Here is a 21472-nt window from a genome sequence, read left to right as displayed (position 1 = left end):
CTCATTTCCCTTAAAAAAAATGAAAACAAAAGTTCTAGTGTCTGATGGACGTGTAAAAACCTAATAAGGTGATGGTTGTGTAAAGATTTCGGGTGGGGGGGGGCGGGCTGGAAGGTCTTTAGAACATGTGCCGGACATTGTTGCAGAGGCCGCGGCGCGCGCGGAGGGGAGCTCTTTCTCTCGGCATTGTGCGGGGAGCAGGTGCGGTCCGCATTACCATACAGCTGAGCGCACAAAGAGCCACTGATTCAGCCTCGCACAATAACAGACTGCCTTAATGACAGCCACGCGAACGACACACACCAAACTCACTTTTTACCAAGCGGAGGGAGGCCGAGGGGGGAATACCCAGGAGAGAGGGGCTGGACACCCAGGAAAGGTGGCGGTGGCCGAGAATCGCTCCGGGAAGGACGTGTGCGCGCGCGCGTGTGTGTATGTGCGCGCGCGCGTGTGCGGGGCGGGGGTGCGGGCACTAGTTTGAGGCGTCAGGATCTCCCAGCTTGGGGGGGGGGGGGAGGCGCATAGCGCTACCCAGACCCCGCCCCCACCAGCGGCCTCCCGCTGGCGCGGGGACTCCGGGGTCCCCGGGGGCGCCGCGCTCGCCTCAGCCCTGCTTTCGGAGGACTCCCAGACGCAGCGTCGCCGTCCTCGGCCGGGTGGCTCGTCGATGTCAGACCTTCCCAAACTTCCCGAAACTCACGGCCGCCCGCCCGCTGCGCGCGCCCGCCCCTTTCCGACCACGCTCGCGGCCCCCGCGCCCCCAGACCCCGAGGCCCGGCCCGCGCGGGGAGACGGCACGCAGACGCCGCGTCGGCCGGGCGAGTGTCCCAGGCCGCGTCCGGCGGCCCCAGGCGGGCGGCCCTCGGCGGGGCCGGAGGCTCGGCACCGCCCCCGCGCGTCCCCGCGTGTCCCCGCGGGGCTCCGCGAGCCTGCGGCCGGCGGCAGAGCCGAGGGGCCGCGGCCAGGGCCCCCGCCTCGCGAGCGCAGGGGATTCTCGCGGCGAACATTTTGCAGGAATGTAAATGAGCGCGTTTTGTGTGGTGCGGAGGAAGGCGGGGGGCGGGGGCGGGGGCAGGGGAGGGCCGGGGGTGGGGAGGTGTGGGGGCGGGGAGGAGGTTGCACATTTTACAGCTCACTGACCATTTGGCGATCCATTGAGAGGAGGGTTTGGAAAAGTGGCTCCTTTGTGACAGCTCTCGCCAGATTGGGGGGCTGCTCATTTGCATCTCATTAGCCATGCGGGCGGCCGGCGGGATATAAGGGCGGCCGGCGCCGGCGAGCGCAGACCTCGGCGCGCACCCGCGGAGAGCGGCCGGGCCGAGCGCGCACCGGACGCGCAGCCGTGGCGCGGCGTCTCCGCTCGCCACCCGCCGCCCTGTGCCGGGACCCCGTGCTGTTTATGTGGATGGCACCGGCTGGGTCCTTCGGGGAGACGCGTGTCTGCGCGGGGGCGCGGGACACACGAGTCCGGGACGCTCCCGGCACGCACGCCGCCGCCGAGTGACACGGGCCCGAGCCGCAGGGCGCGCCGCGCACACTAGCTGCCGCCGGGGTCCCTGCGCGCGCTCCGCGGGGCCCGGGATTATCGCCTCGCCGGTGGGATTTCCAGACCTCGGCTCTCTAATCGGACTCGGAGGAAGCTCTTTGGGAATTAAGCTGAAAATCTGGACGCTTCCTCCCCTCCCCCCCCTTTTTTTTCCTGGGAAGAAGCTTGAGACAAAACCAGGAAGCCAACGACCCCTACCTACTGGTGGACTGGAAGAAAGGAGGAAAACCGAAAGTTGCGGCTCCATCAGCAGTCTCGGAGCCAGCCCTTTGCTCGTGCACCCTCAGAGCGCCGTCACCCGCGCAGGGCGGATCTGGACGACCGCAGCCCCCGAAAGAGGAGACACGGGCTCCGGAAGAAAGGAGCCCTGATCACCCCGGCCCGCGGCGGAGCGGCGGCGCTTCTCTGTCCACGCTCCTGGGGGCCACGGCCACCCCCGGGCACCCCCCGCAGTTCTAGGGCCCGAAGGCGGGGGCGCAGGGGAGCTCGAGCGCGTCCAGCGGTGCACCATGGGCCGCCGGTGCGCCCTGGCCCTCGCCGTGGTGTCGGCCCTGCTGTGCCAGGTAAGTTGTCGGCTGGGGTCTCCAGGGCCCCGCTGTCAGGGCGGGTGTCGATGGGGCACCCGGGAGCCGCGAGGCGTCAGGCAGGGCACCGGGGGCGCAGGGGGGTGGCGAGCCGGGCCGGCGGAGCCCGCGGTGAACCCGAAAGCTAGCGTCGGAGCGCAGGGCCCCGCGCCCTCAGCCCCGCCCCCCGCCCCCCCCCTCCCCCAGGTCTGGACCTCCGGGGTGTTCGAGCTGAAGCTTCAGGAGTTCGTCAACAAGAAGGGGCTGCTGGGAAACCGCAACTGCTGCCGCGGGGGCGCGGGGCCGCCGCCGTGCGCCTGCAGGACCTTCTTCCGCGTGTGCCTCAAGCACTATCAGGCCAGCGTGTCTCCTGAGCCACCCTGTACCTACGGCAGCGCCGTCACTCCGGTGCTGGGCGTGGACTCCTTCAGCCTGCCCGACGGCGCGGGCGCCGACCCCGCCTTTAGCAACCCCATCCGCTTCCCCTTCGGCTTTACCTGGCCGGTGAGCGCTGCACCTGCGGGGCGGGGCGGGGCGGGGAGGGGCGGGGAGGGGGCCTCGACGGGTCAGCCCCGCTCCAGGCACGCTGGGGGCGCGCACCGGCGGGGTGCCGGGGAGGGGAGGCGGGCGAAGGCGCGGTCCTCAGGGTGGCGGCGGAAGGGGCCAGGCCCGGAGCATCGCCTCCACGCCCCGAGTGACCCTTCAGGCGGCAGAGTGACAGCCGGGCTACCGCGGGGCCGAGAGGCGGAGGGTCTGGGAGGTTTCGGAACCGGCCTCTGCCCGTAGCTCCCCGGTCCAGCGAGCGCCTTCTGGGGGACAGTTCTCTCGTTGCCCTGTCCCTGGGCAGGTTGAACTGCCTTCGCAGCATGACAGCCCCTGGCCCCTGTGTGTAGCCCCCCCACCCGGTGACTGATGACAATCCCTGCAGCCCCGCCTGCTCGCAGCCTTTTTTTTTTTTTTTTTTTAACGTGATATCCTGTACTAACAGGCTGAAAAAACACGTCAGGAAACCACTCTTTAAAAAGTTCTTCCATTTCCTTGAGGAAAGTGAAAACAGGCAAGAGATGTCCGGAGACCCTGCTCTGGGCACACAGATCTGCACCGCACCCCAGGCGGTTCCGGACTTGGGTGACCCGAGAGCGTCCCTTTGGGTTTTGGTTTTTAACATTTCTAGTTTATCTTCTGTCTCCTCCCCCTTTCTCCCAGGGCACCTTTTCGCTGATCATTGAAGCCCTTCACACAGATTCTCCTGATGACCTCACAACAGGTAAAAACAAATCAAAAAACTCCAAAACCAAGTCAACAGCTTCCCCAGTCAGTACGCACTTGATCTCTTGTCTCCACCAGAAATCAGCTTCTGTGCTTACATTCTGCAAACTCCTGCAGGAGGCTCTGGGTGGAGGGCCTGTGGCCTCCTCCCCTGCATCACACGTCAGTTCTACCTCCCCCAGTGCCCCAAGCCTCTGGGTTCTTGGTCAGAACCAACGGGAGCACCGTCTTCCCACAGAAAACCCAGAAAGACTCATCAGCCGCCTGGCCACGCAGAGGCACCTGACTGTGGGCGAGGAGTGGTCTCAGGACCTGCACAGCAGCGGCCGAACAGACCTCAAGTATTCCTACCGCTTTGTGTGTGACGAGCACTACTACGGGGACGGCTGCTCCGTCTTCTGTCGCCCCCGAGACGACGCCTTCGGCCACTTCACCTGCGGGGAGAGGGGGGAAAAAGTCTGCGATCCTGGCTGGAAAGGCCAGTACTGCACTGAACGTGAGTTCCTGCTTCCCTCCTTGGTCTACTTCCAGGCCGGAGCTCCCAGGGAGTGGGGGGGTAGTATTCTGTGAGCCAGTGGGGTCCTCACATGTCAGCACTGGAGTGATGCCCTGGTGGGGAAACTGAGGCCAGAGAGCTGGAGAAACTCGCCGAGACCTCACAGCTAGCCAGCAGCGGGGTTGGGGTCAACTCAGAAGTTTTAACTTCCGCTATGGGAAGCTGCCTTTCTTAATCAGGGAGGATTTTGGAGACAGGGCCAGGGGTCAGGAAGTGAGCCGGAGGGAGAGGAGGAAGGAAGGGAGGAACAGAGAGGAGAGTTTGTATGTGGAGGCGCATGCTCCAAACCAGTTCTCTTTGCCAGGACAGCGTCTCGTTGGAAAAATGCTTCGCTTTCTTTCTAAAGTTGGTGTGCTTGGCCTTTTCGCAGACTGAGCGTATTTGCAAATACTCTGTGTGACGCACGTGTGTTGTTAATGACATAGTCCCTCGTGGGGTCTGTGGACAGGAGACCGTGTGTGTCAGCTGAGGCCTGGGTAGGCAAGAGCCACAGGGGAAGGGGCCCGCCTGCCAGAGCGCACACTGCGCTCACAAAACACCTTGCCTGGGGAAGAAATACCTTCACCAAAAGGCGACGGGCCCTGCCTGCCCCATGATTCTGGTGGAGAGCGGGAGGCCTGCGAGGCTTCCGCTGGCTCCTGGGCCTGCTTCAGGTTGGCAGGCCTCTCTTCAGCTTGCGGAGGCCTCACTGCCAGTCTGCACACCCTGGGATTGGGTTTCCCTCTAGTTAGGAGTTGGGTGGGCCCTGGAACTCCCCAGAAACCCTGGTGACTTTTCCTTCTCCTGCCCTGGAGCAGGCGAACCTCCCTCCTTGTCCTTAGGCCCGGAACCTCTTGCCAGGGAGGTCTCTCCGTTCTGATTCGTGCCTGGGGGTGAGGGTAGGTCATTGTTTTGAGCTGTGCCCGGGCCTGAGCAGGTTCTGTTGTCTTACAAACTTGGAGCAGCTCGTCGATGAGTTTCATAACCCTGTGAAGGAAGCCAGCTCCACATCAGCCCCCACCCCCGCGGGGACCTCTGGCCTGCCTGCTGCCTTCCGTCCGCTCCCCTCCCTCCTCTTCTTCGCTGCGGGGGAGCCGTAAACTTAAACTTTTTTCTTCTTATTCAAACACTGGAGCCTCTCCCCGCCCCCAGCTAGCGCGTGCCATCGATTAGATCTCTCTGGGCAAAGGCGGCGGGAGCGCACGCCAGCTCCCATTGGCGGAAAGGGCTCGCGCGCACACGCGTGTCTGTGTGTGTGTGTGTGTGTGTGTGTGTATGTGTGTGTACACACACGCCGGGGGTGTGTGTGCGGGTGGGGGCGGGGGGCGGGGGAGGCGGTATTGTCGCACTGGGGCAGCTGCTGGGAGAGCAGAGACAATAGAGCAGCTGTCTTGCCCTGGTACTCTGCATACCAGCTGTCCACCCTTATCGACACACACACTTTCTGGGTATTAAGAGGTGGAGCTTTGTGCATAGAATTGGGAAGTGGGGGAGGAGGAGGGGGAAGGACTTCTGACCCTCTCAGAAGAAAAGGGGATGGGGTGGGGGTGGGGGTTTCCGCGCTCTTTTGTCCTGGAGCCGCTGTGTTAAGAAGAATGCTCATCCCAGGGCGGAGTGAAGTCCACAGTTACCAGGCAGGACCGTGGATACTCCACAGATGGAGATTAACTCCGCTGGGTCTGCCAACTGAGCTGAGCAAGTTTTGTCCCAACCGCATTGTGGCAGCAGCCCCCGGTTGTGTTGGGGAGGATCTTGGGGTGGGGCTTGACCCCGTGTCTTCTCTTTGCTTGTAGCAATCTGCTTGCCAGGATGCGACGAACTGCATGGGTTTTGTGACAAGCCAGGAGAGTGCAAGTAAGTTTGCAAAAGGGGTTTTTCCCTTCTCTGCTTCTCCTTGTACCTGGTGTATTTGTAAAGTAGCTCTGGGTGATCGTTTGAAAACTTCAGGTAAGAGTAGCTGGCTGTCGGGGTTGGAGCCGTTATTCTCATGTTTCTACTTAGTAAACATACAGAAACACGTAGAGTCACGGGTTGTCAGTCATGGAAGCCCCTCAGTGGTTATGGGAACGTACGGATAGCTGTCTGCAAGGAATTGACATCGAAGATGGGTTTAGTTCAGGGATTCCCAAACTTTTTGGCATCCTAGGACCACCTAGGGAGCCCCTAAAAATGCTGTCCCAGCGAGCCTCACTCCCAGACATCAGACCCTCTGAGGCACTGGCGTGTGTGCAGGCTCCCGAGGAGACTCTGGTGTTCTGCCTCGTTTGAGAGCCAGACGTGTTGGTGTCGCTGGAAGGTGGTTTCTCGTGGGTCGGGCGTGTGTGTGACCGTGAGCCCGGTGGTGCCGGTGCCCGCCTGACACGTGCTCTCTTCCTAGGTGCAGAGTGGGCTGGCAGAGCCGGTACTGTGACCAGTGCATCCGGTACCCAGGCTGCCTCCACGGCACCTGCCAGCAGCCCTGGCAGTGCAACTGCCAGGAGGGCTGGGGTGGCCTCTTCTGCAACCAGGGTGAGCCCCCAGCCCCATCCAGCAGCCCTGGGCTTCCCTGGCTTTGTCACGGGGAAGGTGTGGTCTCCCTGAGTCTGACCCTGGGCTTCTCTCTCCTCCTTCTCCCGCCTCTGCCCCTCGCAGACCTGAACTACTGCACACACCACAAGCCCTGCAGGAACGGGGCCACCTGCACTAACACGGGCCAGGGAAGTTACACCTGCTCTTGCCGGCCGGGGTACTCAGGGGCCAACTGTGAGACGGAGATCGACGAGTGTGGCGCCAGCCCCTGCAGGAATGGAGGCAGCTGCACGGTGAGTCCAGCCCCAGCAGGATTTCCTGTTGAACGGGGGCGCTGGTTTGATACGCATCACGCGGGTCTCTTGGAGCGACCCTGTGACAGCGCTCTATCTTCTCTGCGACGCAGGATCTTGAGAATGGCTACTCTTGCACGTGCCCACCCGGCTTCTACGGCAGAATCTGTGAGCTGAGTGCCATGGCGTGTGCCGACGGCCCCTGCTTCAACGGGGGACGGTGCTCAGACAACCCCGAAGGGGGGTACACCTGCCGCTGCCCCGTGGGCTTCTCCGGCTTTAACTGTGAGAAGAAGGTGGATTCCTGCAGCTCTTCACCCTGTTCTCATGGTAGGACGGCAGCCCCAGCCGCTCTGAGACTTTGTCAGGTGGTCAGCACTGATGAGAATACAGTTAGAGGGCACACGCGTTTCGCGTCCAACCAAACACGTCACTTTGCAAGCTACCCCGAGGTTATGGAGCCCTTTCAACTGAACAGAAACGCTTCACAGAAGTGTTATCCCCGAGCCTGGAAATGCTCAAGGAGCAAGAAAGGCAGGCAGGAGTGTGGATTCTCACGTCCTACAGGGGGAGCCTGAGGCAGAGAGGTGGGATGACTTTTCAAGGTCATATCGCACCACAGGTGTCTGAGTCGGGGCCATGATTCAGTAGATTGCGCTCCAATGGCAGCGCAGCGACTGTTTTTGGAGGGAAGCCCGGCTCAGCTCTGTCACCCAAACATAACCGTCTGGTGTGTCTGTGCAGAAGTGTGGTCTGTTGACGGGGCCCTGCTCCCCTGTGAGTGGGTAGAGGAGCGAAGCTGGGGCCAGACATGCCAGGCCTTCTGTGAGCTTCGCCATTAGCCACGATGATTGACAGAGAGGAAATCCCTGTCCTTCTGCTGTCCACGTGCCGTACAGAGGGCGTGGCGGTCCTGTGGGCTCAGGCTCTGCCTCCTGTTTGTTTCTACCCACTGAACCAACAGAAAGGTTGGCTGCTTTATTTTAGAGGCAGAATAGCAGGAGGTTTAACAGATTGGCTCTCGAAGGACAGGGACCTCTTCCACTCCCTCCTTTCTTCCTCTTCCTTTCTGTTGTCAACCCTGCTCTTTTCACTGACTGTGGAACTGCAGGCAAGCACATCAGCCTCATTAAGCCTCAGTTTCCTCATCTGCAAACCGGATGTCGTGAAAGTGAATGCAACGCTGTAGCCAAAGCGCCGTGTACTGCCCCGGTGGGAGCGGAGCTGCTGGGAGGGTTAGCTGCGGGGGTGCCCAGTCAGCGTCCGACTTCTGCTCAGGGCATGATCTCAAGGCCCGTGAGTTTGAGCCCCGCGTCGCGCTCTGTGCTGGGAGCTCAGAACCTGGAGCCCGCTTCGGATTCTGTGTCTCCCTCTTTCTCTCTGCCCCTCCCCCTCGCGCGCGCGCACACTCTCTCTCTCTCTCTCTCTCTCTCTTTAAATTTAAATAAACTTGGGGCGCCTGGAGGGCTCAGTCAGTTGAGCGTCCGACTTCGGCTCAGGTCATGATCTCACAGTTCACGAGTTCAAGCCCCGTGTCCGGCTCTGTGCTGGCAGCTCAGAGCCTGGAGCCTGCTTCCGATTCGGATTCTGTGTCTCCCTCTCTCTCTTTCTGCCCCTCCCCCGCTTGCACTCTGTCTCTTTCAAAAATAAACAAACGCTAAAAAAATACTTAAAGAAAAGAGGTATTAGCTGTATTGTTTGCAGTTTACTGAGCTAGAGCTGGACCAGACCCCTCCCCTGGTGTTTGTGTCTAGGCCACGGCTGCCTCGTCTGTCTCGCATCCCTGGTGTACCTTGCAGGACTGACACGTAGCAAGGCTTCAGGATGTGTCCTGTGTTTCAGGTGCACAGTGCGTGGACCTTGGTGATGCTTACCTGTGCCGCTGCCAGGCTGGCTTCTCCGGGAGGCGCTGCGAAGACAACGTGGATGATTGTGCCTCCTCCCCGTGCGCCAACGGGGGCACCTGCCGGGACGGCGTGAACGAGTACTCCTGCACCTGTCCCCCGGGTTACACGGGCAGGAACTGCAGTGCCCCTGTCAGCAGGTGTGAGCACGCGCCCTGCCACAACGGGGCCACCTGCCACGAGAGGGACCGGCGTTACCTGTGTGAGTGCGCCCGGGGCTACGGGGGCCCCAACTGCCAGTTCTTGCTGCCTGAGCCGCCCCCGGGCCCGGCGGTGGTGGTGGACCTCACTGAGAAGTACGTGGAGGGCCAGGCCGGGCCCTTCCCCTGGGTGGCCGTCTGTGCCGGCGTGGTGCTTGTCCTCATGCTGCTGCTGGGCTGTGCCGCCGCCGTGGTCTGCGTGCGGCTCAGGCTGCAGAAGGACCGGCCCCCTGCCGAGCCCTGCCGTGGGGAGGCGGAGACGATGAACAACCTGGCCAACTGCCAGCGTGAGAAGGACATCTGTGTCAGCGTCATCGGGGCCACGCAGATCAAGAACACCAACAAGAAGGTTGATTTCCACGGGGACCACGGGGCTGATAAGAACGGTCTCAAGGCCCGCTACCCTGCCGTGGATTATAACCTAGTGCAGGACCTCAAGGGCGACGCCGCGGCCGCCGTCAGGGACCCCCATGGCAAGCGTGACGCCAAGGGCCAGCCCCAGGGCTCTGCAGGGGAGGAGAAGAGCACCCCGACGCTCAGGGGGTGCGTGCTGCGGGCCGGGAGGGGACACGCGGGAAGGCCAGCCTGGGAGGGCGCCCCGATGCGAGGGGGTGCTGCACTCTGCAGTCAAACGCTCTACCCCTGAGCTTTACCCCCGAAGGGGGTGCTGCACTCTGGGCCGGCGCCGGTCAGTTTTTCCTGTTCTCACGTGTTTCTTGTGGTTCTTTCATTTTCCCCTCAGTGGAGAAGCACCTGAAAGAAAAAGACCAGACTCCGTGTATTCTACTTCAAAAGACACAAAGTACCAGTCGGTGTACGTCATATCGGAGGAGAAAGACGAGTGCGTCATAGCGACCGAGGTCAGTGCGCAGCCCAGGCCTGGTCTCGGGGCGGGGGTGGGGGTGGGGGGGAGAAGTCAGAGGGTGCCGACCTCTGTCTGGAACTAACTTCCCATCCTGTCCTGTGGGCCCACCAGGTGTGAAATGGAAGTGATACGGCAAAGTTCCCGTTTCTCTTAAAATAAATAAAATTCCAAGGATATATGCCCCAGTGGATGCTGCTTGAAAGAGGAAAGGGAGACCCACGGACTGCTGCTGAGGAACCGATCCGGACCCAGCCGGCTCTCCCTTCCGAGGCCAGCTGGGGACGCGGCGTGGCTGCAGCTCGGCGGCGGCCAAGGGGCCTGTTGCACTGCCTTCTAGGACGTTCCCATTGCACTATGGACAGTTGGCTTTTAAAAAATATATATTTAAATGAATGGACTTAATTACTACGTGAGAAGCATGCACTGCCTGAAGTGTATATTTTGGGTTCTCATGAGCCGGTCTTTTCTTGAATTAGAATCACAAACACTGCCTTTATCGTCCTTTTTGATACTAAAATGTGTTTTTTCTAGGTGGAAAAAAAATGTGTGTTATTTTTTTGGACTTGTAAAAATATTTTTCATGATATCTGTAAAGCTTGAGTATTTTGTGATGTTCATTTTTTATAATTTAAATCTTTGGTAAATATGTACAAAGGCACTTCGGGTCTATGTGACTATATTTTTTTGTATATAAATGTATTTATGGAATATTGTGCAAATGTTATTTGAGTTTTTTACTGTTTTGTTAATGAAGAAAATCCTTTTTAAAATATTTTTCCAAAATAAATATTATGAACGACGACTAGAGGTGTGCTTCCTCACCATGCCCTGTGCTCGCTCCCTCTAGACAGAAACGGCTTCTGATTGTCGATTTTCAATGTCTTTGCCTGGTTTCAGTGGCTTCTGTCTGCCTCAGAGAAGCCTGCACAGTTATCACCAGGGCGTCTCCGGGAGGGGCTGAGGAAGGCTGGCCAGCTCCTGAGCAGCCCTTGGGCTCGCCGGGGGTATCACAGGCACATGCAACTCCGCATCGTGCTGACGGGTCCGAGGACCCTCAGAGCTGGCCACCTTTCTGAGCCTTGTTATTCAAGGGCTGGAACAGAGCCTCATTTGGGATCAAATACCCGTGAGACACTTTTGTATTGCCATGGCAAAGGCTTTTTGTCTTAGGATAATACTATTCATCCATTTGTTTATGGGTTATTTCCAGTCAATTCGAGAGAGTTCGTTGCCTTCTAACTCAACAGTTGTGGGGGGACAGAGAGCGGTAAGATAAAAATGTTTTTTATTGAGCGCTGACTACCGGCCCCGGGGAAACCGCTGTGCCTGGCTGGGCTGGTTACTCCTGGTGCTGGCATTACTCCTTTTACAGGAGAGGAAGCTGAGGTTTGGGGAGGTGAAGCTTCTCGCTCAGGGTCAGTCAGTGGCAGAGTTAATGTTCAAATCTGGCAGTCGGGCTCCGTACCCCAGTTTATTTGTTAATTTATGTAATAATGTATTCAATAATTGTCGGACACTCAGCTTCTCATTGACAGCAGGACCTGGGGATTTAATAGGCCTCATCACCGGTGTGGTTTGGTGGCTCCAGAGCGTCAGTGTCCTTTGTCAGCTAAGATGACAAGCCCATGTTGGGACAGGTGGCTTATTTCTGGGGTCAGAGGGGAGCAGGGAGAGGAACGGAACTTACTGGTCTAATCACCCAAAGGGAAAACATCAGTGAGCTATTCTTGGTCCAGTGACCATGATAAGTTTATCCCACTGGCACTTGCTGTACAGGTGGAAATTGTGGGGTCTTCCGGGGAGGGGGGGAGGACAGCATGTGTGCTAACCAGTCAGCACGTCCGTCCTTACGTATACAGATGAGCGAGACCCCCCAAAACAACACCAGGTGGGCTCGACGACACACACAAATCCTGGGGCACCCCTCTGTGGATGCTTCTGTATCGGACACAACCCAGTCTGTCCCGACCCTTTGGGTCGCCTGGGTTGTTATTTTGGAACAGCCCCTTCCAGGCGAGGGCTCCGGTGGAGGAATTTCTCCATGGAAAGGAGTTAGTGGCAGGGCCAGGGTGTGAGTGGGGCAGATTCGGGACTCTGAACCAGCTCCGTCCTTGCCCTGTGCCCCAGGCTCACTGGAAAGGGTTAGCAGCATATTCTAGCATCACCGAAGGAGCTGTCAGTGTTGCCCTCAGGAGTCAGGATCCAGTGTAAGAGCTGGTGGCCGTGCACCCGTTCACACTTGCCAGCCTGGAGCAGTGTTAGTGGCTCCCTCACGCTTTCAGAAGTGGCCTGGTGTGGGTAATAAATTGGAGAGCTCATCTATTTTCAAAAGTACGGAGTTCGCTGGGATGCTTGTGAAGCCCACTCCATAAAAGGACCTCAAAGTACTCAAAGGTAACCTCATTTTCACCTCCTCAGCCTTGTAAAGTCAGGAAATCCCTCCATCTTTCCTCTGAGGCAAGTCACCTGCCTGAGGAACAAATCAGACTTAAAACTTGAGGTTTTGGAGCTCCCAGGGCTCTGTTGGACTCCCTGAGTCCCTTCTGAGAATAATGTTTTAATTTGACATTTACAGACGGCCTCTCAGCTTTCAGGGTTTATGTCACCTGCAGCAGGAAATCAGGTGGGCAGATCCAAAAGAGCCAGATAAAAACAGGGGCCTTTGTAGACCTGCCGTGACTCACCTGCCAGGCAGTGGCCAGTGCCACCACTTCCAGCCACATTCTCCCAGTGCCCTGCCGGGGTAGGAAGGAGCGATAGGGCACTTAGAACAGCGAGAGTGGCGGGTCCTCCAGCAGGAGCCGCGCTGAGCCGGGCTTCCTGGTCCTGAGAGGAACCCGGAGTGTGGCTTGTGGCCACACGGTAAGAAAGGCTCGCACAACACCCAGCCGGGGTCTCCTGTTAGGGCCTCTACCGTCCAGCCTCCCTGGCACTCCAGTGAGACCAGTGAGTGAGGTGAGGCACACGTGCTTCTCCTGAGGTGTCTTCCTTTGTCTGGACGTAATTTGAGACTTAAGAACAGTGCAAAGAGCCCTCAGGACTTCAGTGTTGCTGAGTCTGCATTTCTGCAATCAGGGTGCACACTCCCTTCTTGTTCGTGGCAGGACAGACTCGCAAGCCACCTGGGACGCAGCAGGTCGTGGTCTGTCGCTGTTGCAGATTTAGGCAGTGTCCCTGTGTCCTCAGGTGCACCGCCTTTCAGGCTCAGCAGGTGCCCCAGGCCCGCGGCTGCTTCCTCTGCCCGGGCTCTGCCTCTTCCCTGTGAGCCCTGGGCCACTTCGGTGGGGAACGGCAGTGACCACATTTCTAATTGCGTGCGCTGGGAAGCTCGAAGCAACGAGTAGTTGCCAAGTTGCAGACAGGGCCACCTGTGTGAAAGCCTGCAGCCTGTGTGAAAGTTGCAGACAGGGCCACCTGTGTGAGAGCGGCTCCGGGACCGTTCACTTGGGGCCCCATGACTCGCTTCGCACTGTTGATTCAGGCAGGCCAACACCACCACTCACCAGGTATTTCTGCAAAGAACATTGAACACGAATCTGATCAGAACCCTCGACCTAGTTAGCAATTTACAGGAATACTGGGATAGAAAGACACAGTCAGGACACCCCTGGGCGTAAGAAGAACGGAAGGGGATGGAAGGGGTTGGAAGAAACTTGGTTAAAAACATTCAGAGCCAGCTGTGCATTTTAATGATATTTAAGTGTACTCGTCGGGTTTTTTTGATGTGAGAGGTTATTACTGTTAAATAAAAAAGAGCCCTCATCTTTTAGAGGAAAAACTCTAAAATATTTATAGATGAGACAGTATTACCTCTGACGCTTGGGATTTGCCTCAAAATGACCCGAGATGGGGCACGGAGTGCGGGCGGCACGCGGGTGGAACAAGAAGGGCCACTCATGGAAGCCGGATGCAGGCACCTGGTGGGGTTGACTCTGCCATTCTCCCCTCCTCCGTACGTTTGAAACCTCCCACGAGCAGATGCAAGAAGGTGAGTTATACGGTGAATAGACACACGCACACACACGTGGTGTAATTGACGGATGTGCGTGCAAGTCCGTGTCTATGAGACGATGAATCTCAAACGCAGTGGACTTTAGGGAGGTTTTCCCCGTTTGCGTGTTCAGATGAAACCAAGCAAACCAAATGGGCTGAGACACAAATTGATTTGCTTGGGAGCTTTGGTGCCACAGTCCCGGGTCTGGGCCCAGGCTCCGCCTGTTGGCCCGTTGCTCACCACGCCGGTGAGAGGTAGATGCTGAGGGTCTCCGTGGGGCAGCACCATATGGACCACACTCCCCACGGGCTACCAGGGGCTTCCCAAAGCACAGCTCTGAGTGTGTCACCCCTGGTTAAACCCAGCGAAGGCATCCACTGCTCCAGCATGAAGTTCCAAGTTCTTTTTTCTTTTTCATTTTTATATTTTGAGAGAGAGAGAGAGAGAGAGAGAGAGAGAATGCAAGCAGGGAGGGGCAGAGAGGGAGAGAGAGCATCTTAATTAGGCTCCACATGTAGCACGGAGCCTGACTGGGCGCCGGCTGTCACTACCATGAGATCATGACCTGAGCCAAAGTCAAGAACAGGGCGCTTCAACGACTGAGTCACCCAGGTGCTGCGAGGGTCTAACTTCCTGACCTGGTTTGTCCTTTGTGTGACCTGTATCCCACCTGTCACTTCAGCTCCAGCCGTGCTGGCTGCTGCCTCACACCCTCCACCCTCCCTCCTGCCCAGGCCTCAGATGTAATTTTCCATCTGTTGGATGCTCTGCTGTCTAGCCAGCTCCTCCTCAAAATGCCAGCTTCCAGGGAACCCTCTCCTGACGCCCCAGACGAGGTGCCTGTACCTGTCACCCCGGTCTCATGGTAGCTTGCCTGAGCCACCCAGAGGGCAGGGCCAGTCGGCACGACTTCTGCCGGCTTTGTGTTCCTCCAATCAGGAGGAAAGGGAGGCTAGTGAGCCTTTGGGCTGTTGCCAATGCCAACACAGGAAGGGGCCCCTGGTTTATACGGTCCTGACCCGGCAGGCTCACGGGGTGCCAGGCAGTGGCGGAATGGGGAGGAACAGAGAGAAATAAAATGTTCAAGGAGAGTTCATTCAACAGATTTTGGGTGACCTGCCCAGCAGCTCCCTTTCAGCAGCCCAGAAGAGATTCCTGTAGGTGGGGACTCTCCAAGCAAATGTTGAGATCGGAGCTGGCAGCCTGGAGTGTGCTGAGGTCCTGCGGCCCCCTCCCTCCCTGGGCACAGGGTGAGTGGCGTCCTCGCACTGCTCGGTGACGCTGGTGAGCAGGCTGCTGTGGAGGACTGAGCCCTCTCTCCTGACGCTTCCCGCTTCCTGCAGCGAGTACAGCTGCTGCCTCTTACTGCCTGTGAGGACGAGGACGCGTGGCAGAGCAGGAGGTATGGCGGGGGGGTGTTTCGGACTCCGAAGCCACTGACTGAGGGAGCCCAGCCTCAGTGGAGCAGCCACGGCAAGTTTGCCGAATGAAGCATTTGGACTAGCACACGTCCTTTCCCTGCGATGTTCCAAGCCTCTCTTAGTTTCGAGGGGGTGCCCGGAGGCCCCCTGGCAGACTGGTAAGTACTTTATTTTTTTATTTTTTTCACATATATATATGTTTAATGTTTATTTATTTTTGAGAGACAGAGAGAGACAGAGTGCGAGTAGAGAAGGGGCAGCGAGAGAGAGAGAGAGAAGGAGACAGAATTGGAAGCAGGCTCCAGGCTCTGAGCTGTCAGCACAGAGCCCGACGCGGGACCGGAACTCATGAACCGTGAGGTCATGATCTGAGCTGAGGTCGGACACTTAACAGACTGAGCCCCCCAGGCGCCCTGGGTAAGTACTTTAAGGCATCTGTTGTGTGTGTGTGTTTCTGCACCTGGAGGGCAGATGGGGTCAGAGGTAGGTTCTTGGACTCTTTTTCCCCCAAATTTCTTTCCTTCTCCATCTTCTTGAAAAGGATAAGAGTCTGGGTAACAAAATGCCTCTTGATTACCAGGGTAATTTGACCTTGAAATCCCAAGGTCAAGTGAAACGTGCTTGTTAAATGTCTGCCTGCCTCCTTCGCTTGTTCTATTCTTGCCTGGAAAGCATCTCCTCCTTTTAGATGTGTCTCTTTGACTCCCGTACTCACTGAGACCTGCTCTGTGCCCTGCCCTGTTCTGGCAGTGGGCATAAATGCTGAATAAGATGCCAGGTTGTTCCTAGGAGCTCAGCAGGAAAGATGGGGAACATGGCGAAGCCTGCTTGCATTTTGTTCCCCTCCTACGAGTACACAGAGGGTCTCGCTTCCTGAAGCTTGGGTGGAGCGCCCGTGTGATTATTGTCGTCAGCAGATGGGAGTGGGGGTCAGGTCCCTCAGGCTGAAGGGTTAGGTGCTGGGGTGAGGCTCTCCCACCCCTCTTCTCTGGACACCCTGACAGCCCTGGGTCTTCTGTCGGAGGGACTGAACCAAGTCTTGCTTGAAGAACTTTACTTCAAACATTTGTTGTTCAAACCAACCAACCAATAAACAAATGTTTATTGTATGATGTATGTACATATTGTATGTATTGTATGATGTATGTACGATGTAATAAACAAATGTTTACTGTATGATGCAGCTGGAAAGAATCTGGTGGAGAACAAGTGTATCCTGTTCTCCAGCTGCACCCTGATAGAGTTGATCTTTCTCCTATCTTTCGATGTTTGGATTGTTTCCAAATTCTAGCATCCGAATAGTGTTTATTGAATATCTTTACATAATCATTGTGTCTCATTTTTCCTTTATAATAAATTTTTGAGGTGGAATTATATTGTCAAAGGGAATAAACATTGTAAAGACACTTGCTGTCTCTTTATGAATTCCCACTGGAAAACTTATGCCAATTTACATAAACGAACCCGCTGCTCTTTACCAACAATATGTATCATGATTTTAGCATTTATTCACCAATCTGATGAATAGTGTATAAAAGCTGTTTTCCACTTTAGTTTGTTAAATGAGGGGCTGAAAAGTCCTTTTTGTTTGCTATTTGAGTTCACATTCTTTCTGTCACACCAGGTACCCCCACTGCCCGTTAGTGAGGACCTACTGTGTGTCAGGTATTTTAAAACACATCAGTTTAGAGTTCATAACACACCTGAGTGAGTATAATTAGTTCCTTTTGTGGAGGCTAGAAAGGCCACTGACATCATGGGGACCACAGACTTGGTGCAGGGCCCAGCCAGGTGAGCCTGACAGGTGACACTTTCTTCTGGAAACGTCCCCTCCACAGATTCCCTTGAGTGTATTTAGAGCCAACACTTCCCTATGTTGGGTTTTCTTTATGGATATATTTTTATGTATTTATTTAATTGGGTCATCTTTTTTTGTTTTGGGGGGGTTTTTTTGAGAGAGAGAGAGAGCACAAGAGAATGACAGGGGGAGGGGCAGAGAGGGAGAGAGAGACTCTCAAACAGGTTCCATGCTCGGTGTGGAGACTGAGGACCCTGGGATCAGGACCTGAGCCAAAATCGAGACCGGAGGCTCAAGCGGCTGAGCCCCCCAGGCGCCCCCCATCTTGTTTTTCCAAACAACTTTGAGGTATAACTTACGCGCGGTAAGACGCACGCATATTAAGCTCACAGTTGGACGAGTGTTGAGAGACTTGTGTGCTCGGGAGACCAACGCCGTGGTGGAGACGGAGAGTGGCCCTGGACGCCCCTCACATCCACAGTCCCTGCCACCCCGCTTAGCGGACCTCAGCAGAGACAGGTTCTAGAAATCCACAGAGAAGGAAGCTTTTCACACTGTGTTCTCAGCTATATCTCTGCTCCTGCATCAGCCAGTCCTCGTCTGCACTGCTCAGGGGTTTGGTAAGAAATGTTCCACGCAAATCAGTGGGGCGGGGTGGGGGGCCGTGAAGGGCCTCTCCCTGCCGGGTCGCCGGTCTCTGCGGTCTGCGTGTGTGGTCTCTGGGGCTTCCTCGGTCCGCGTCCGGAGAAGTCCACCCCCGCAGATGCGGTCGGCGTCACCGGCTTCCAGTGTCCCCCTTCTCTCTCTCCGCTCCTTCGGCACTGCCTCTGGCCCTTTCTCCCCCGAGGCCAGGCCTCTCTGCGAGACGCGCGGGCGCTGGCACCGTCGGGAGGACGGGTTGCGGTTGGGAAGGTGGCCTCTCCCAGCGGCTTTCCGGAGGGATCCAGGAGGCCGCCACGGCCCTGGACCCAGACTAGGTTCCGGGGTGACTGGCTGGGAACAGTTTGGGGAGGGAGGAAGGGGCTGAGGAGGCCTGGGGGCAGCCGTGTGGGTGGAGTGAGTGAGATTGTGCACACGTCCACCGTGAGGGTCACGAAGGCCGGCGCCTACTCTGGCTCCAGCCCCGCCACCTTCCCGGTTGTAGGGAATTGTTGACTTCACAAGGCAGGAATCCTTCTGGGGAACAGTTCTATTACCTTCCTCCTCACGACGCCGCCTAGCCCTTCCCAGCCGTGCTCCTGGCTCCCCCACCCCGCTGGGTCTGAGGTGTAGACACACCTGCTTGGGCGGACCCTCTGGCAGAGAGAAAGGACTTCTCCCCGACTCGTTTTCGCTTTAACTCCATTTGGATCTGAGCACCTGTGTCACGGGGCCTCTGCGGGGACAGCTTGTTGCAGCTGTGGAAACTCCGGACACCTGACCTCGGGCACCAGCGTTAACAGGGTGCGTGGCGCCCGGAGCTCACCCGCTGAGCCCTCGGCCTCTGCGTGTTCTGGGCCAGCGGGCTAGGGCTCTGCGACAGGAGAGCTTAGGGCATGTGGCTGAAGAAAGCGACGCCTGCGGTTTTCCCGCATGCTGTACCCCTGAGGCTGGGGGCAGTGGTGGATGGAGACCGTCGGTGAGATGGTGGGGACGAGGAGCCGGGACCTATGCGTTCGCGTGTCCTCCTGAAGGGAGAGGTGAGCCTGCAGTGCTGGCCACGGCGGCCCGGCCACGGCGGCCCCGCCACGGCGGAGCTGGGAGGCCCAGAGAGGGACCCCGATGCTGCCACAGCCCCGAGGGAGCTGCAGGAGCAGGCCAGGCCGGGGCGTGACGCGTCCGGGCCATATCGCTGGCCGGCCCGTGAGACCAGAGTCTGTAGATGCCGGGACCTGATGACTGCAGGGAGGCCGGCTTGAGTCCAGGCGTCAGATAGCGTCACATCCCAGGCTCTACGCACTTCGCCCCACACTGAACACCTGCTCTCAACGTGTCTCCACCTGACACAAATCAGATGAAGTTTGAACAATTATCCAACCAATTTGAAAATACTTTAAAATAAATCGGAACCTAAACTCAATGTTATGGCTCAGATTATCAGATGACACTGATTAAACCAACCCGTTAGCACAAACGGCCTTTTAATGTTGTGCTGTAGACAGTCAGTGTAAGCAAAAGAATTATTATGCCCAAAACAGAGGCTCCGGGAGCCGCAAAGAGAAAACTGCTTGGTGCTCTACCCGCAAGCAGACAGGTGTCCGTGGCCAGATTCCACCGTGTTGGCATTTGCTCTGTCATGGCCCCGGGGCCCCAGCCTGTTCTTGTCCTGCAAAGCCTCAGACGTCCCCCCAGGAGCTATGGGAGGGGGGCTCTCCCCCAGACAACCCTTATTCTCAGACGTGAAGACCGAAGTCCACCGAGGTTTCTGACAGTTTCGCCACACCCCACGGCCTTCTGGTGGCCACTGATCCTACTTAAATATCTTTTCAAAACTATTTCTAACCTGTTACAATAGATTCACTTCACAGTCTCTGGACTTTTGGGAATCTTGGATTCTAAGTGGGAAGCATAATCTCTATTCTGTCAACAGGGAAACTGAGGCTGGGACCGGTAGTGGGCCTGTGTGCTTGTCACATCCTGTACTCCTGTATCCTGTCCATGATGATTCTCCCTCTGCCATCCAGGAGGCTCCCCCTCATCTGCTGACCCACCCCTTCTGAAATCTTCCCTAAACCACACAGGAAGACAGAGGCGTGGTCCTCTGCCACCACGGGCCTGAGGAGGCCGCTCGCGTGGCGGGCCACGAGGCTCCATGGTGTTGTGAAGCCGGAGCTCCCTCCAGGTCGTGCGCTGTCTGCAGACAAGCGATCTATCTGGTGCCTGTGTCACCCGGTAGGTTCCAACACCGTGGAAGAAGGAAAGGAGAAGCCTGCAAAACAAGGTCAAGATGTGGGGCCAGTGGGGAGTTCCTTACTGCTGAGAACTTTGTTTCTCTCATTGTGATGCTGGGCTTTTCTGTTGCTTTAGCAGAAGGGAGGGGTTGCTGCTGGTCCTCCACCCACCCCAGTTAGGTGTGCTGAGCTCAGTGCCACCAGCTGCAAACATTTTCAGGTGAATCTTGTCGGCCAGGTCTTCCTTCTGGCACCAGAGCACCTTGCGTGCTGGGACTGGGTCTCCTGGAAACGATGCAGACTTTACCCCTGACGTCACCCAGGGCTCACCGATAAGGGTAAAGGGGGTGAAGAACTTTGCAGATGGAAAGATCGAGGGGCCTGAGTCCATAAGGGGTGAGGCAGCTGTGAGACACAGGCGGTCCAGCCCCGACTCAGAACCACGTGATCCCTGCGGGTGCTCAGGTGCGTGGCTCCAGGACTTCCCACCAGCAGCTGAGGCTCAGAGCGGCTCCTCTCTGCTTCACCGACAACCCATCTTGTCCGCAGGATCCGACTTGCCCCGGAAATGCGTGCTCTGTTGTATACCTTCACTTTCTCACTTTGGTCCAGAAGAAGTGAAGATTCGGGTTAGCATGAGAGACACATTCAGAGCGACAGGGTTTATGCTGGCTGCGCATTTTCCCACATGGCAGCAGGCGGGAGCAGCAGGACGCGTTGTCTCTTTCCCGGGAGCCTCTGTCATTCCAGGTCGGCTTCCGAATGAAGGAAAGAGTAGAGGCAAAGACATTCTTTGTGGCCAGACTTTGAGTCTGTGTATGGCAAGGTGGCTCTTTCTGATGGCTGCTCAGGGCTGGGTCCTTCTCCCTCCCGGGCCACCAGATGGTCTGTGGCCTCCTCGTGTCCCCAGTCACCCTGAGCATAGGTCCTTCACGTGGTAGGTGCTTGTCAATACTTGCCGGGCAAATTATTGGCAGAAAAATGGCCATTCTTTCCATACCCCAGAGTCCTACAAAGAGACAGATGAGTCAATGGTGGGGTGACAGATGACAGAAACTGCTCGAATTGAAGGAGGTCGTTTCAGAGGGACACGGTGGTTTGGGGGGCTCACTCCACTCTCCAGCGTGCCTCGTGGGCCCTTTGTCTCCGGCAACAGTTGGATGCAGTCAACTGTGTAGTCCAGAACCCAGCGTATTTCTCCAGGAAAAATGCTCAGTTCTTTCCAAAATGCCATGAGAACTTTAATGATTGGAATAAATAACAGGTGCTGGGAACAGCTGCTACTGATTCATGAATCTTCTTCTTTTAAACGTTTTCTGTGGGGGAACCAAGGGCTTTCAGAAGCATTTTGCTCTGAAATATTCAAGGAATGTTCCTTGCTTTTTCTTACTGCAGCAACCATTTTAGTATTTCTAAGTTGAATCATCAGGCTTACAGAGGAAGTAGGGAAGGAACAAGTCAGAGGGAAAAGCATCTAAGTTACTAACCCCCCACGGTTGCTTTGAAACAGCATTTGGTTCTCCACTGGCATCTTTCTGAGATGGATCATTGATTCTTCCACAAACCTAGGTTAGCTCTGCCACCCCAAGACTGGGTGACTGCACAGGTGATCCACAGAGGTGCTGGGCAAGGGGCAGTCCTGACGCACAGGCCCTGCCAGCGGGCGATCTGGTCCCTGGCCAGCGTCCCTTCACGCCCAGCGTGAG

The 21472-nt window shown here is 57.0% G+C and overlaps 1 protein-coding gene across 1 annotated transcript; it reads left to right on the top strand.

Annotated features, from left to right (window-relative positions):
• The first annotated feature begins 1123 nt into the window (after positions 1-1123).
• Positions 1124-10451, top strand: DLL1 (delta like canonical Notch ligand 1). Its single transcript, XM_049654619.1, has 11 exons — positions 1124-2109; positions 2317-2613; positions 3316-3376; positions 3617-3874; positions 5707-5767; positions 6291-6421; positions 6545-6714; positions 6828-7044; positions 8557-9361; positions 9561-9678; positions 9795-10451. The coding sequence occupies exons 1-11, from the start codon at positions 2056-2058 to the stop codon at positions 9798-9800; spliced, it is 2178 nt and encodes a 725-aa protein (XP_049510576.1). The 5' UTR covers positions 1124-2055; the 3' UTR covers positions 9801-10451.
• The last annotated feature ends 11021 nt before the right edge of the window (positions 10452-21472 follow it).

This window comes from Panthera uncia (genome assembly GCF_023721935.1).
Source record: "Panthera uncia isolate 11264 chromosome B2 unlocalized genomic scaffold, Puncia_PCG_1.0 HiC_scaffold_24, whole genome shotgun sequence".
In the NCBI taxonomy this organism is placed as follows: domain Eukaryota; kingdom Metazoa; phylum Chordata; class Mammalia; order Carnivora; family Felidae; genus Panthera; species Panthera uncia.
The sequence above is the reverse complement of the archived record's forward strand: the minus strand, read 5'-3'. Positions and strand labels throughout refer to the sequence as shown.

Bases quoted from the DNA above. Each gene is read 5' to 3' on its own strand.
- DLL1 (XM_049654619.1), top strand. From the start codon at position 2,056: ATGGGCCGCCGGTGCGCCCTGGCCCTCGCCGTGGTGTCGGCCCTGCTG. The intron at 3,377-3,616 runs GTAAAAACAAAT...GTCTTCCCACAG, and splicing joins TCCTGATGACCTCACAACAG to AAAACCCAGAAAGACTCATC. The intron at 6,715-6,827 runs GTGAGTCCAGCC...TCTGCGACGCAG, and splicing joins GGAATGGAGGCAGCTGCACG to GATCTTGAGAATGGCTACTC.